The sequence below is a fragment of the Onychostruthus taczanowskii genome, unplaced genomic scaffold (genome assembly GCF_017590055.1).
Source record: "Onychostruthus taczanowskii isolate IOZ18803 unplaced genomic scaffold, ASM1759005v1 scaffold64, whole genome shotgun sequence".
NCBI classification, from domain to species: domain Eukaryota; kingdom Metazoa; phylum Chordata; class Aves; order Passeriformes; family Passeridae; genus Onychostruthus; species Onychostruthus taczanowskii.
In genome coordinates, this window is record NW_024504122.1 from 1,538,987 (window position 1) to 1,551,859 (window position 12,873).

At 43.9% G+C, this 12,873-nt stretch overlaps 1 protein-coding gene across 2 annotated transcripts in view; it reads right to left on the minus strand.

The window, feature by feature from the left end:
• Positions 1-12,873, minus strand: part of GCN1 (GCN1 activator of EIF2AK4) — a 38,026-nt gene that overhangs the window by 23,333 nt on the left and 1,820 nt on the right. For both annotated transcript variants that reach the window (XM_041420346.1, XM_041420347.1), the window contains exons 3-25: positions 12,443-12,506; positions 11,760-11,891; positions 11,093-11,201; positions 10,339-10,437; positions 10,125-10,259; positions 9,592-9,660; positions 9,403-9,511; positions 8,916-8,990; positions 8,529-8,657; positions 8,255-8,305; positions 7,738-7,836; positions 7,293-7,466; positions 6,249-6,401; positions 5,400-5,492; positions 4,691-4,766; positions 4,387-4,546; positions 3,548-3,737; positions 3,307-3,431; positions 2,813-2,991; positions 2,548-2,641; positions 1,969-2,082; positions 1,585-1,783; positions 963-1,118 (exon numbers count right to left, since the gene is read on the minus strand). In XM_041420346.1, the coding sequence (XP_041276280.1) occupies positions 963-1,118; positions 1,585-1,783; positions 1,969-2,082; positions 2,548-2,641; positions 2,813-2,991; positions 3,307-3,431; positions 3,548-3,737; positions 4,387-4,546; positions 4,691-4,766; positions 5,400-5,492; positions 6,249-6,401; positions 7,293-7,466; positions 7,738-7,836; positions 8,255-8,305; positions 8,529-8,657; positions 8,916-8,990; positions 9,403-9,511; positions 9,592-9,660; positions 10,125-10,259; positions 10,339-10,437; positions 11,093-11,201; positions 11,760-11,891; positions 12,443-12,506 (2,784 nt within the window). The remainder of the gene's footprint in view (positions 1-962; positions 1,119-1,584; positions 1,784-1,968; positions 2,083-2,547; positions 2,642-2,812; positions 2,992-3,306; positions 3,432-3,547; positions 3,738-4,386; positions 4,547-4,690; positions 4,767-5,399; positions 5,493-6,248; positions 6,402-7,292; positions 7,467-7,737; positions 7,837-8,254; positions 8,306-8,528; positions 8,658-8,915; positions 8,991-9,402; positions 9,512-9,591; positions 9,661-10,124; positions 10,260-10,338; positions 10,438-11,092; positions 11,202-11,759; positions 11,892-12,442; positions 12,507-12,873) is intronic.

Genomic DNA, 12,873 nt, shown 5'->3' on the forward strand with positions numbered 1-12,873 from the left:
TGTTCAGCACTGAAGTGGTGATCAGCATGGCCAATGGCCACTGGTCAGCTGTGACAGTGACACCAGTCACACCACTGAACAGCCAGAGAACTGAACTACGGGGCTAAGGGACCAAGCAGAATCCCACATATCCCTTAAAAATATACCATCTACCACAGCAGCTTTTGACTGGGTTATTTGATGAACAGCTCCAAAGCCTGGGTGTAGTGAACCACCTCTCTCAGAGTACACCCTGAGACAGCCAAAGCCATCCCTACGCCCAAAGGACTCACACAACCCTCCTCTTCTGAACTGTCATCTTCAGTGGAGTGGCACAAGTACTTGTGCACTCCACTGTGAAGAAGATTCTGGAAGCAACCTAAATAAAAACTAACTCCAGGAAATAAAATTTTTTAAAAATCAAGAAAAAAAGTTTACTTTAACTCAAATCATTACCTTGCACTGTAAAAATATTGCCGCTTGCCGTCACGTTACAGAGTGGAGAGAACTGCTCTTTCTACAATCATGCCAGTATAAAATATTCATGAACTGCAGCACCACACAGCAAACAAGCAGAGGCCATGGGCACTTCACTGCTGCGATCACAGATAACAAGCAATTACTTTGTCTTTCCACTTAGTCTCACTGAATCCCTTATGCTAAGTGGTGCTGAAAGGTAGGAGCTGTCCTTGGCAAAGATGAACCTTAATTTCACTGCTGTTATTTCTGTATGAACCATTTTAAGAAAAAATACTGTTATTTCATTTCTACACTTAACTATAGTTGCAACATCACTTCTACTACTACTAGCAGGAAAAAACCCTTAAGGTTTTTCACAGCTATGAACAGCTATCCAATTAAAAAAGAAAAAGTGAAGTTTTGTTTGCAAAATATAATACAAACTCTGAAAACTAAAGCAGTCCCTAGTTATTGGAGGTGGGGGCAGTGTCAGCAGGATGTACCCCATCTACCACACTTCATACCTGGCTCTCCCTTGCTGGTTCGGCTGGGAATGGTGTGGGCATGCAGCAAACTGACCACTCTGTTCAGAGCAATAGGCAGCTCTTCCTGACACCAGGATTCATCTAATTCACACTCTGGTTTCATCAGGCGCAAGGTCACATGGCTTACCAGAGTACCTGGAATGGAAGAGTGAAGAATCCATGAGCGGGCTAAACAAAAAGAGTTCTTGAGAGAAAAAGCCCCAGGAACACAGACCCAAGAATTGGAACAAAGCTCTGGGCAAGAGGCCAGGCTGCAGAGAGACTCAGAGCAGGAAGCCCAAGCCAGGGCTCTCAGGGGACAGATTTCTTCATGTGTGTGAGTTACACTCACACCCTCCAAACTCTGCACAGGAAGATGGTCCCACAGTGACCAGCTGCTCCTCAGAGCTGGTCACTGACCAGACAAGCCCTTGTCTTTGGTCCCAGTCCTACCCAGCAGTAGGATCTCTGGGAAATCACAGTCATCTCCCTAAGCACTATTCCAGGTGGTTTTTCCTCTTGGCTTCCTGTGGTACAAGGTCATGATCCACAGTCTGTAAGAGCAAGAATTTTCACCACTTTCAAAATGACCTGCCCTTAAAAAGCAACTGCAAATACTCACCAAAGGTTTTCAGTCGAGCAGGCATGACACAGGAAGCTAAGGAAAGAAAAGGCTTCTTAATCCTTGGAGCAGCCAAAGGAGATCGAAAAAGTGGCAAGAAGGAACTGATGAGACCAGGGATGTACTGAGTGAGACCGGGAGGCTTTTTCTTTATTACAGTGTCCAGGAGTCCTAGAGCTGTTTCCAGCTCATTATCAAGCTGTTAGAAAAACAATTCAAGAGATTACCATAAAAAAAAAAAAAAGCTCCACTGGGAAAAAAATCAATTCAATCTCATTTCTAATAACAGAAACAAACAGATGATTGCTACACCATTTTCTCTCCATCGAAGTGACAGGGGTCATGGTGGCTTCAGAGGTGACAAAAAATACAACCAAAACTCACCTCCTTCAGCCGTTTCCTTATCTGGGCCTCCCTTTCCAGCTGTGCATGCATCAGCTCCTTCTGCTTGCTCGTCAGCTGCACTTCATCCTTTATTCCCTTCTTCTTCTTTATCTCCTGCAACAGAGAGCCATGGTCATCATCTGGGAGCTACAAACACCATCCCTTCAGTTAGTCAGAGAAGCAAGTTGGAAACAGGGTTTTTTGCAATTTATTTTTAAAACAGTACCAAAATATCCTTCCAAGTATATCCCTCTTGAGTACAGACACAAAATGGAAATCAGCAGGTTAACAGCACTTTAGTGTCCCTCAGCATAAGTTTCTCTGCATTGGTCACAAATTATTTGGTATCATTAAAAAGTGCTGTGCAGTTCATTTACAGGGGGTGCTATGTCACCTTCCCCAGAGCTAAGAGAAGTCAACCTTTGTTTAAAAAATGGGATACATACAGATAGAAATATTCCAAGTAGTTCAGAGAATCTTTCCTACCAGCACACAGACATATGCCAGAAGCCATGGAACAACACAAAACTTGCAGTGAAGATTCTGACCAGCCTGGCATTCCTTTTTCCATCAACTCACCTCCTTCAGCTCCAGCTCAATGATTTGCTCCTTGAAGGAATAAGCTTTGTTCTCCCTCTTCATGTTAGCCTTTTTCATACTATCCTGTTGAGCACTGAGAAGGAAAAGTAGAGAAAGAATCAGCACTTCTCTGGACTAAGGACCAGGAATAAAAATCCAGGAACTTCTGTGCAGAAAGAGTATCTGACACACCCAGTCACCCACTGACAAGAATATCAGCAGTGATCAATCCATCCCCAGATGCACAGAAATTATGAAGACTTACCTCTGTATTATAGATTTGTCATACAGTTCTCCCTCGGGTGTCTTCATGATGGCAAATTCCTCTCGAGTAACCTGGCACAGAGCTGGATTCTCCATTGATGCTGAGATAGTGCTGATGAGCTGTGGGAGCACTCTGCCAGGTAAAAGCAGGGAGAGAGACCCCACTGCATTCATAGATGACTGTCAGGAAAATGGAGGAAAAAACATAATCAGTCTTGCTTAAAATTGTCTCTGAGAAGTACATCCTGCTGAGACAGCCCCCATTACATTCCAATCCCCAATTCAGTTCAGTGGGTATTTGAATGTTATCTAAAATTCTACTCAGTTGCTGGTACATTATTTTCCTCTTAAATCCCAGCTCCTTTTCCCAGAGACAATCTCTTTTAACCTCCCTCTTCCACACCTTTTAGACAGCTCTCCTTCCTTATAGACCAGTTAGTACTGAACTCCTCCCAGATATCTCCCAAAACTATCATAAGGAAAGCAGCTTATCACCTGGTTCTCCAGAGTGTAGTTGGTGATCCTGGGTAAAATGTCATTCAGATGTTTGGTAATGAAGTCTTTAGGATCTATCTTCATCTTGATGAGGAGGGCTGGCCAAAGCCCTGGCTGCACTGCCACTAGCAAGAAGAATAAATGAGGATAATAAACATGAAGCAGGTTGCTGGCACAACAAAACGAAAAGGTACAATAAAAACTCATACACTGGCCATGAGAGTCTTTTCTCTGCACTTACCTACAGATGGATGATGGCTCACCAGCAGCATCTCCAGGGCCAGCTTCTCTGGCTCAAAGGAGTCCACATCAAGCCCTGCCACACTGGAGATGACACAGAGGGCCTCATGCAGCACACGAGGGGGAATGTATGTCCTTCCCAGCTCCGACAGCTCTCCTGCCTCTGTCACCAGCACCTCGTGAGGCAGAACCTGAATGGAGAACACCAAACCTCCCTGAGACCTGAACACACCTCCCCACAGTAACACCAGGCTGAATGCCATCTCCCTGTCAATACCAAAAACGTGAAGTTTTCAAAGGAAAGAAGGGGATAAGGATAACAGCAAACCAAAGCACAGGGATGACAGTGACAAGATTAGGAATGGAGGACTATATTGGATTTGGCAAGCTGGGGTAAAATAAAACTAAAATGATCACTTCTGGCAAAGACTCTGGAAAAGGTTGAGCCAGCTGGCTGGGAACATTATGCTCAACTTCTGCAGTCTATAGGCCAGGGCTTATAAAGAACCAAGATACAAAAAAAGAAATGAAGCGCTTGGTCTTTCAGCAGGTATTAAATCTGCATTAAAATAATAAAAATACATTGAAAACTACAGCTTCCTCCCCAAAATATTTTGCATATGTCTTTTCTATGTATGTAGGGAAGACTAGGCATACCCCAGACATTGATACTGTAATATGCAGCAATCCTGTAAAAAGTGGCATTCCAGAAGATCATCCATCTGGAGCTGAATCCTGTTCACATCAGCCTGTATGTCAATGCTATCAGCAAACCTAGGGCAGGGAGGTGATTGGCACCACTCAGACATCTCTCTGAGCAGACACTTGCTGGCTACTCGCCTTATGAGAACTGAGAACCACTTTGAGTTCCTCCAAGAGCCCATAGGCCAGCTTGTACCCTCCCAGAGAGGACAGGAGCTTCTTCACGGTTTGGTGGGCCTGCCTGCGGACGTGCCAGGTGCGGCTCAGCAGCACGGCCACCAGGGCACGGTGGAACTGCCTGCAAACACGGACACAGGGGTTAGCCAGGGAGCCAGCTCTGCAGCCAAGGGGACACAAAGGCACCACGAGTTCAACATTCCCAGGCCCACCTCCCCAGTGCCCACAGCAGCACTCTGGGGTCAGACAAGTGCACCGTACGTACTGAACTTTGCTGTCGGGCAGCCGCTGTGCATGATCCAAGAGCAGGCGCTCTGTCAGCTGCAGCACTGTGCACATGGCTGGGGGAAAAGATAAATATTTAAAACAGAATGAGACTTTGTAAGGAAACAGATTTTTTTTTACCTGAAAACAAATGAACAGCAAACAGGACACATTAAAATAGCTCCCCAAGCTGAGCCTCTACATAATCTTCTCACTGAAGTTAGAGACAAATCCAACTCAGATCTGCCAACACTGGGAACTGAACCATGATTTCACTGAAATGTTGTTAGCTGGATCCCAGGACAATTTTCCTGGCCATTGTGTGTGACCTATTTTGGCCTAAGCTGACAGAGCAAAACAAATTATAAACACCACGCTCAGTGCTTCTGTTCTGTTAATTCCTGAGCCCTTCCAAAACAGCTTCAATGGCAATGAAAGGGGTACTGAGTGTCATCTGTCACAAGGCCCATCCATTTCTTTATCATTTGGAATGATAAATGAGTGATAACTCAGGTTCATCAAGAAATAAATTAATTCATTTTCAAGCTTAGCCTACAGCTACTGAAGATGCACTCTGAAGAGTACACACACACCTCCTTTTAATCTGAAACTGTTCTCCAAGGACACAGAACAGGGCTAACAACAGTAGTTGTCAAGTACTAAGAAACACAGTTAAACAGCAACTGGATATACAGTAACTGCCAATTTACCTTCCTCTGATGCAGACTGCAAAAACTTCTCAGATGTAAAAATTTGTTTTTTCTCATCCAAAATCAGCTGCCAGAAACCACTCAGCTTAGACTCTGACAGGAAAAGAACAGATGTCCATCAAGGATGTTTCAAAATAAGTCAGAACTCATCAGTGTACATAAAATACAGTAGAATTCTCTCTCCTTAAATTCCTCAAGTTACTTCTAGCTTTCCTGGTCTTCAATTCTAAGGTTCTCATTTCTCTCATGCAGAACCATAAACACACCCAAAAAACACCAGCTGACAAAAATACCTTTCTCTGACTTATAGTTGTGAAATGTAAAGTCTGATTCACCTTAATCTTTCATAGGGCAAACCTTCCTAGAAGTAAAGAAGAGGAGGAAAGTGGTGTGTTACTTTTGGTAGAACACGCCGGATTTTATGTCCTGGCAGATGTATGAAGTCAAGAGAGCTCTTGTAATATCCTCTAATGGGAGAAAGAATTCCAGTCCCTGTGCTTTCCAAAGGTTTGTAAAAACACTACCCAAATAACAATCATATAATACTTCCAATGCATCAGTCAAATCCAACCACTTAAGGTCAGGGTGAAATCTCCTGTCAGAATAAAGAGGAATATTGCCCTATGTGAATGGAAGCTGGAATTTGTAAAGCCATGGAAGAGTAAGAACTCTTCACTGACATAAATGAGAGAGATGGGAATTAATCTTTCCCTGCTTTATAGAAGCTCAATGATGCTCTGTGTAGAAACTATATACAGATTAAGAAATAGTATCTCCTGCACACTGTCAAAAGTGTTAACCCTCAGAATCTGTTTATATTGGATTCTGCCAGCTGTTTTGTGACCTTACCAGTTTGTCCCTCAATTACAGACATCCTGCAGATCAACAAAGCTGCAGCAACTCCTTCAGTTACCATGGGAACCTGAGTACTTTGAGATGCTGCTTTTTCTACTGTCTGGATCAGCATCGGCAGCAAGTCCATTCCCTGCAATAATGTATCACCTGAGGGGACAAAAAAGACAAATTACAAAACAGCATGGTCCTCACTTTACAACCCAGGCATCAATGGTTTTTCTGCTGCCAGGAGACAAGGAGAGGAATCAGACACACACTGGGAACACAGAATCTCCCAAAGTATTGCCAATCACTATCACTAAATTGCAGCTATGAAAAGCTCAATGGCAACCAGTCCTTTTCTCACAGACAGAACAGTCCCATCTCAGCAGATTAAGTTTCTGTTCATGGGATGCAAAAGAAATGCTAATTCAGTTACATTAAAGGAATCACTTCAAATCACAGGAAGTCTGACTTCAAAGATTAATGTTTGCCTGAGAGAGGGAAAGCAAATTCCTGGCAAGACATGACCATCTGTTTCTCTTCAAACATTCAGAAGTTAAGGAATCCCACAGGTCTACAAATGTGGATGAAATGCTGCAGTCAGAGGGGGCAGGACCAACAGATGTCAATCCTGAGAGGATACCAAAAGAGAGTAATTTCTTAAGTTCTTCATTTCAAATACAGAAATTTTTTTTTAGACTTTCCAAAAGTCAAAGCCAGAGACCAAGATCCAACTGTGCTGGGTGCTATATAGAGCAGAAGTATGCCCCCTGAGCTAGAATTTAATTGTAAGACAAAAATCAATCAAAAATTACTTTGAGATATATGAAAGACAGCATGATGGACAGCGATTTTAGTCATACAGTGAAACAAACCACCTTTACAAACCTGAAGGCAAAAGAGTTTAAGGAGAAATACGAAGGCGGTCAGTAAAAAGACACTGCCTTACAAAATCTTTCCTAATGTGCACAGCTCTCTGTGTCAGGAAGTACAAAGGTTGCTAACTCTCCTCCTAAGCCCCACAACCAAGAGTTATTAACAGCTGCCCAGTTTTACCTTTGAAGGAGGCTAGCATGCACTGCAGGTAGGCATGTCTCACTGCTGAAGTCGAGGTTTTAAGGCTGAAGGCTTTCTTTAGCCATTCTATCAGCTTTTTAGGAACTTCTGTGGTGAAGCGAACACACCAAAGAGCCAGGACAGAGACTGCATGAACCAATGTGCCTTCATGGACTGGGGAGAAACACAGAGCTCACATCAGTTCAGCAATTGCAGAAAGCACAGAACAGAAAACAGAAAGCAGGTAACAACATCAGGATGCAGGAAAAGAACACGTGCTCCTAACAGGCACAACACAGTCGCCCTGGGGTTGCTCATCAAAACAGGGCAACAGATTCTCTTACACAGCAGGCAAGAATCCAGATTAGTCTTGAATAACCATGTGAAAACCCTGTTCAAGATGAACACAGCTTAGCAAACCCAGAACAAAGGCAAGAGGTCTCACCTTCTTGTTGCAGGAAAGGGATGAAAAGCTCAGCCACAGTTGCACTCAGAGCTTGGCTGGAGGGTCCAGAAACTACATGGTGACTAAGGCTGCCAATCCCTGAAAGGACAGAATTCTCTCAGTAGTTCCCAAAGCAGCAGCACAACATCTAAAACCAATCAAGAACGACCCTTCACACTTCACTCCTTGCACAGACATCTCTTTTTCTTGTCACTACATCTGGATATCACATCCACCATGTACCACGCTGCCAGATCTCTGTCTTCATTTTCACTCTGGGTGCAAGTCTTTGAAGAAAATTTTCTTCTTTGAAGAAAATTCTTGGCCTATCAGCCAATTATTTTCTTTGAATAGAGAGTCACTAACTGGTATATGGTATCCAGCACCCTTTAGGGCTTCAATTATAGCCAATTTAGAGTGACAGGCTGAAAATCCTAAAGGCTGAGGTACAGATCCCTTCCATTCAGCCTTCTGCTCAATTTCTTCCACCAGAGAAGCTTTCTTCCAGGATCCTCACCTGAAAGGACACTCATCTTCTGAGCAACAACTGTCAGCTTCCCCTCTGAGCCTGCCAACAAGAAACACAAAGGTGAGAGGTGATTACAGACAACAGCTCTGTGTTACATCAAGAATCTCCTCCAAAACACTAAAGCTTTCCCCATTATTCCTGATCCAGGCTGAGCCACCCCTTCCATACAGGCAGCAAAGAGAACAGAAAATACAATACACAAAACTCCTTGAGGCTGTCAAACCTTGATTCATCCCCACTGCTTATCCTACAATTTACTCACCCCCTAAGATGGCAAAAAGGTGCCTGCCCAGAGACTCCACAGCTGAAGGATCGCTGCACTGCCGAGCCAAGTTCTTTAATGCCACAACTGCTTCATCCATCAGCTGCACACTGTTGGATTTCAGATGACCTAGAAAATAACACACGAGCCAAGAGATCCTTATGACAAACTGCATAAAATCAGCAAGTAAGGATTATCTTTACATGTGGCTTAAAGCAGCTTCTGGAACCACCATGTGAACTATTCCAGTTCCAATTTACAGCATCATCCTCCCTCCCACCTAAAACAACCTTTTCACCAGCAATCAAGCTGTTGTAGGTACAGCCAGAAAGTTGTAGAAAGCTTTATTCTGAATTCATAGTTCCCTCCAGAAGTGAGAGTACTTACTGGCCAGTCCTTTCACGATGTCTAGAGCATACTGACTAAGATCCAGGTTCACAGATACGAGCAAGCAAGAGATTGCTGACAACATAAGAGATAAAAACAGTTACTTAACAAAATGTGATATGCCATTAGCATTTTAACACTCTTCCTCACAGTTCACATCAAGAGCAGGCAGGTTAGTAAGGAGTACTAACTCCTTAGGTTTTTTAAAAACCTACTGAAATTGATGCCAAATGAACAGAATAATTCAGGATTATTCTTAGCACTCGGCTGTGAAATCCTGTCCTTGGTGCAAACAGTAGGTATCACACACCCTGACACTTGGGATCACACCACAATTGTTGCTTCTCCATGTTTAACCCCTGATGCCAGACAATCCTGCCTGCACTCGGTGACCAAAAGCATAGCCCAGAGTGACACTGCCCCAACAGCTCCAGAGTGATAAGGATTTAGGCTCTTTTACAGAGCAATGCAGAGGTGACAGACTCACTTTCAGTTACATTCTCAGGGCTCCGCAGCAGGGATTTCTGCAGAGTTGGCAAGACAGAGTCCTTGAATTCAGCATGGGACATGTAGCGAAGCAGTGGAGAACAGCTGTCCTGCAAAGGGGACAGGGCACTCAGCACAGGGCAGTGCTGCCTGTGGACAACATCACAAGCAGCTCTAAACACTGTCTCACCAGCACATGCTTCTGAGGCTTTGTCTTGCTCATAAGGATGGTCTTCAAGTAGAAATCCAGGAGAGCACTCTGAACAAGCAGAAACACCAGATTACAGCCACATCTCAACCTGTACATAGCTCCCGGCACACCGTCAGGTGCCAAGATGGACACCCCATCTCCTCCTCCTCTGAAAGCTTTCCTTCCACCCTCACATGAGCCAGTCAAGCAGTGCTCCCTGCTGTACCCTGAGCCCAACACTCAAACCACACTGAGAGCTACATGCTGCCTTTCATTCCCACAAAAGGGACAAGCTGTATGTTGGACATCCACAGAAATGCACAGGCAACACCAAACAGCCACTTATCTGGCACCTCCTCTCTAAACACACCCCAGCTGTTTCAGTCAGAAGTGCAGGACTACTGAATTGACAGGTAGTGAAACCAGGGCAGAAGCAAAGTACCAGCCTCACTAAGACACCTATTCAGTCCTTTCTTCATGATAACAAACGATGATTGTTATTCCCCCCCAAAAAAGCTGTACAACAGATTTACCTTGTATCGTTTAATAATATCCATCTCCTTCTGGGCTGTGCAAAACTGCACCACAAGTCCCAGCATTGCAGCATAACTCTGGTTTGGTTCAAGCCCAAGAATGACAGATAGGTACTGATCCACCAGATCCTGGTTCTTAAGAGAAAAAAAGCAAGGCATGTTAACACTGCAGAACAGAACAGCTGTAGAATATGGCACATAATGTAAACATCACCTCTTTCCACAGCCTGTTCAATTTCTTCACAGCCCCATCCACCGCCTGCTTGTGAGAGCCTCCCAGGACTTCCAAAAGGAGCAAACACTGAACTTCCACCTGCCAAAGACAACAGCCAAAAAAACCGTTGTGCACCTGCTTCTCGTATCAAGAGGTCGTATCAAACAAGACATGCCAAATGTCAGTGATTGTCAATGATTAGCTGAATCTGCTTAAGTCTTTAGATCATCTGAGTTCTTCCAACAAGCTCCCTTCGCTTTCATCCCACACCTCAAGCAGAACCATGCCTAACAGTTTTGGAAACACTGAAAACAGATTACATCACTTCGTAAAATCTGTTCCAACTATATCCCAGTGTGCTATGAGCACAGTCACGTGCTTGTGTAAAGGAAGTGAAAGGAAGGCAAAAGCTGTATCACAGAGTATCATACAGAGATGTTTCAAGGGAGGCACAAGGACTTTATGTCACACTGCAGATGCCCCTCAGAGGAACCAGTAGCCATAGCTATCTCTGTATGCAGAGCAACTGCACAGGTGCAAGACTGCCTCACTCATGCTTTATACACCTTCTGCTTTCTCCAGGGGAACAGGAGAGAGGTCACAATACACCAAATCTCCCTCTAAACCTGGATTCCAATTTGGTGTTTTCAGTTAAATTCAGAATTGTTTGCAACATTGCAGCAACTTAAACACATTACAAACATTAAAGTCCCTATCTGTGATGGGATATTTCTGCAAACCTTAAAGAACCTACCAGTTTTTTCCATGTTTCTCCCTGTCTCTTGTCAGGTGTTGGAAAGACTGTGCGTACAAGCAGGCATGTCCAGGAGAGTGCCAGCAGAGCTGCAGATCCACTGCTCTTACTGTTGTACAAATAGGAGAGGGAGGTAAATCTACACTTCCCAAGACATAACTTACACCTACTAGACCATTACAGACCTATTTTGCCCAAATTAGAACAGCACCTGACTGACAAGCAACTTTACCACACAGAAATGCAGCTAAAGCCTTAGTTATTACAGGAAATAATCAGCCCTCAGAAGTTGGTTGTTTCAGCTCTGGTTTGACACTCAAAGCTTTCAAATGGCACCCGAGGCTGCGGAACATTGACAGATGATGAAATTCCCTTTCCTAGTAATTTTGGAGACTGTTTCTTGAAAGAGTTTGTTCCTCATCTCCCCAGACCTGAAGTTTAACAAAGACTAAACCGTAGCTCAGCCCCAACCCACCAGCAGTTACACCAGCATATTCCCTCTGCTTTCCCAGATAAGATGGAAGAGGCAAGAGAGAAACATCTGAACAGCATTAACAGCTTTCCCTCTAAAGGCTTTTAGCACCTCTGCCAAGCAGCAGCAGAAGCCTCACTGTAAAGAGGAGGAGCTACCAGCAGCTCAGAACTGCCTCCACACAAAGCGACTCACCTGGGCGCTCCAGCCCTGCTGCCGATCCCTGAGGACTGAAGCGAGTGCAGCAGGTTTTTTGCCGTGGCCTCAGGCTGCGACTCTGCGAGCTGCTGAAGGGCCAGCTGCAGGGCTCTGCGGGACGCCGCATCCCTGTGACAAACACGGACCACAACATCCCACACCTGCCACGCACCAGGGGCTCTGCTTTCTCACTTCAGCAGTCGGCCTAATAACTGTTTTATCCTGGCTGTTGTGCACAGCGGAGAAGTTTTTATCAGAGACCTCCATTCCCTTCCTCAAGTGACAGCAGTTATGTGGAGGCCCTCCAAGAGATTGTAGAATAAAATGGGTCCTGAACAGCTCCTCTACAACAGAACGTGATTTAATCCCACCTAAAATTTTCTAAAAGGCATCTAAAAGACAGCTCAGTCTTGCTTCACAAGGACATGGGTGTTCATTCTTGAAAACTGAAGCACAGGATTAAAGTTTTAATTTTAAAATTAAAGATGAAACACAAGGCAAATATTGAGAACTTTTTAATGTCAACCCTCCCCTGAGAATTTAATTACAAGATTACACTCTTCGGTGTCATATACATCTCTGTGACACTGCATGGTAATATTCCCAGATGCTCCAGACCAATTTAACTACTAAATACTGATAGATTACATAATACAGCCTTTCCACATCAATTTACTCACCGGTATCGATGCAGAGTAAGGCAGAAGAGTTTGCAAAGGCCTTTCACTGCACCTTCTGGGAGATCTGTAACAATGTGTTTCAAAATACTTCTTCATAAATTGCTGAGCTCTTAATCTTTAACACAAACATGATTCATTTCATGACTGAAATCAGTAAACTGCTTGCATCTACAAAATTGCTTGCAAGAATCACAGTAAAAGTTTGCTCTTTCTATACATTTTACATGTATTTTTACAAATAATGGTATAACTGGAACACATGACACATGGTCACCTTCAGAAAATGAGAGAAATAAGTTTTAAAAACTTGCTTCAGCTGTTTTATTAAGACCATCTACACTCCCCATCTCTATACATGTGTGTATCCAAATATCCCATAAGTACTAAAAGAACAAGCCAGAGTCATGAAAGAAACTCAACTGATACACTAA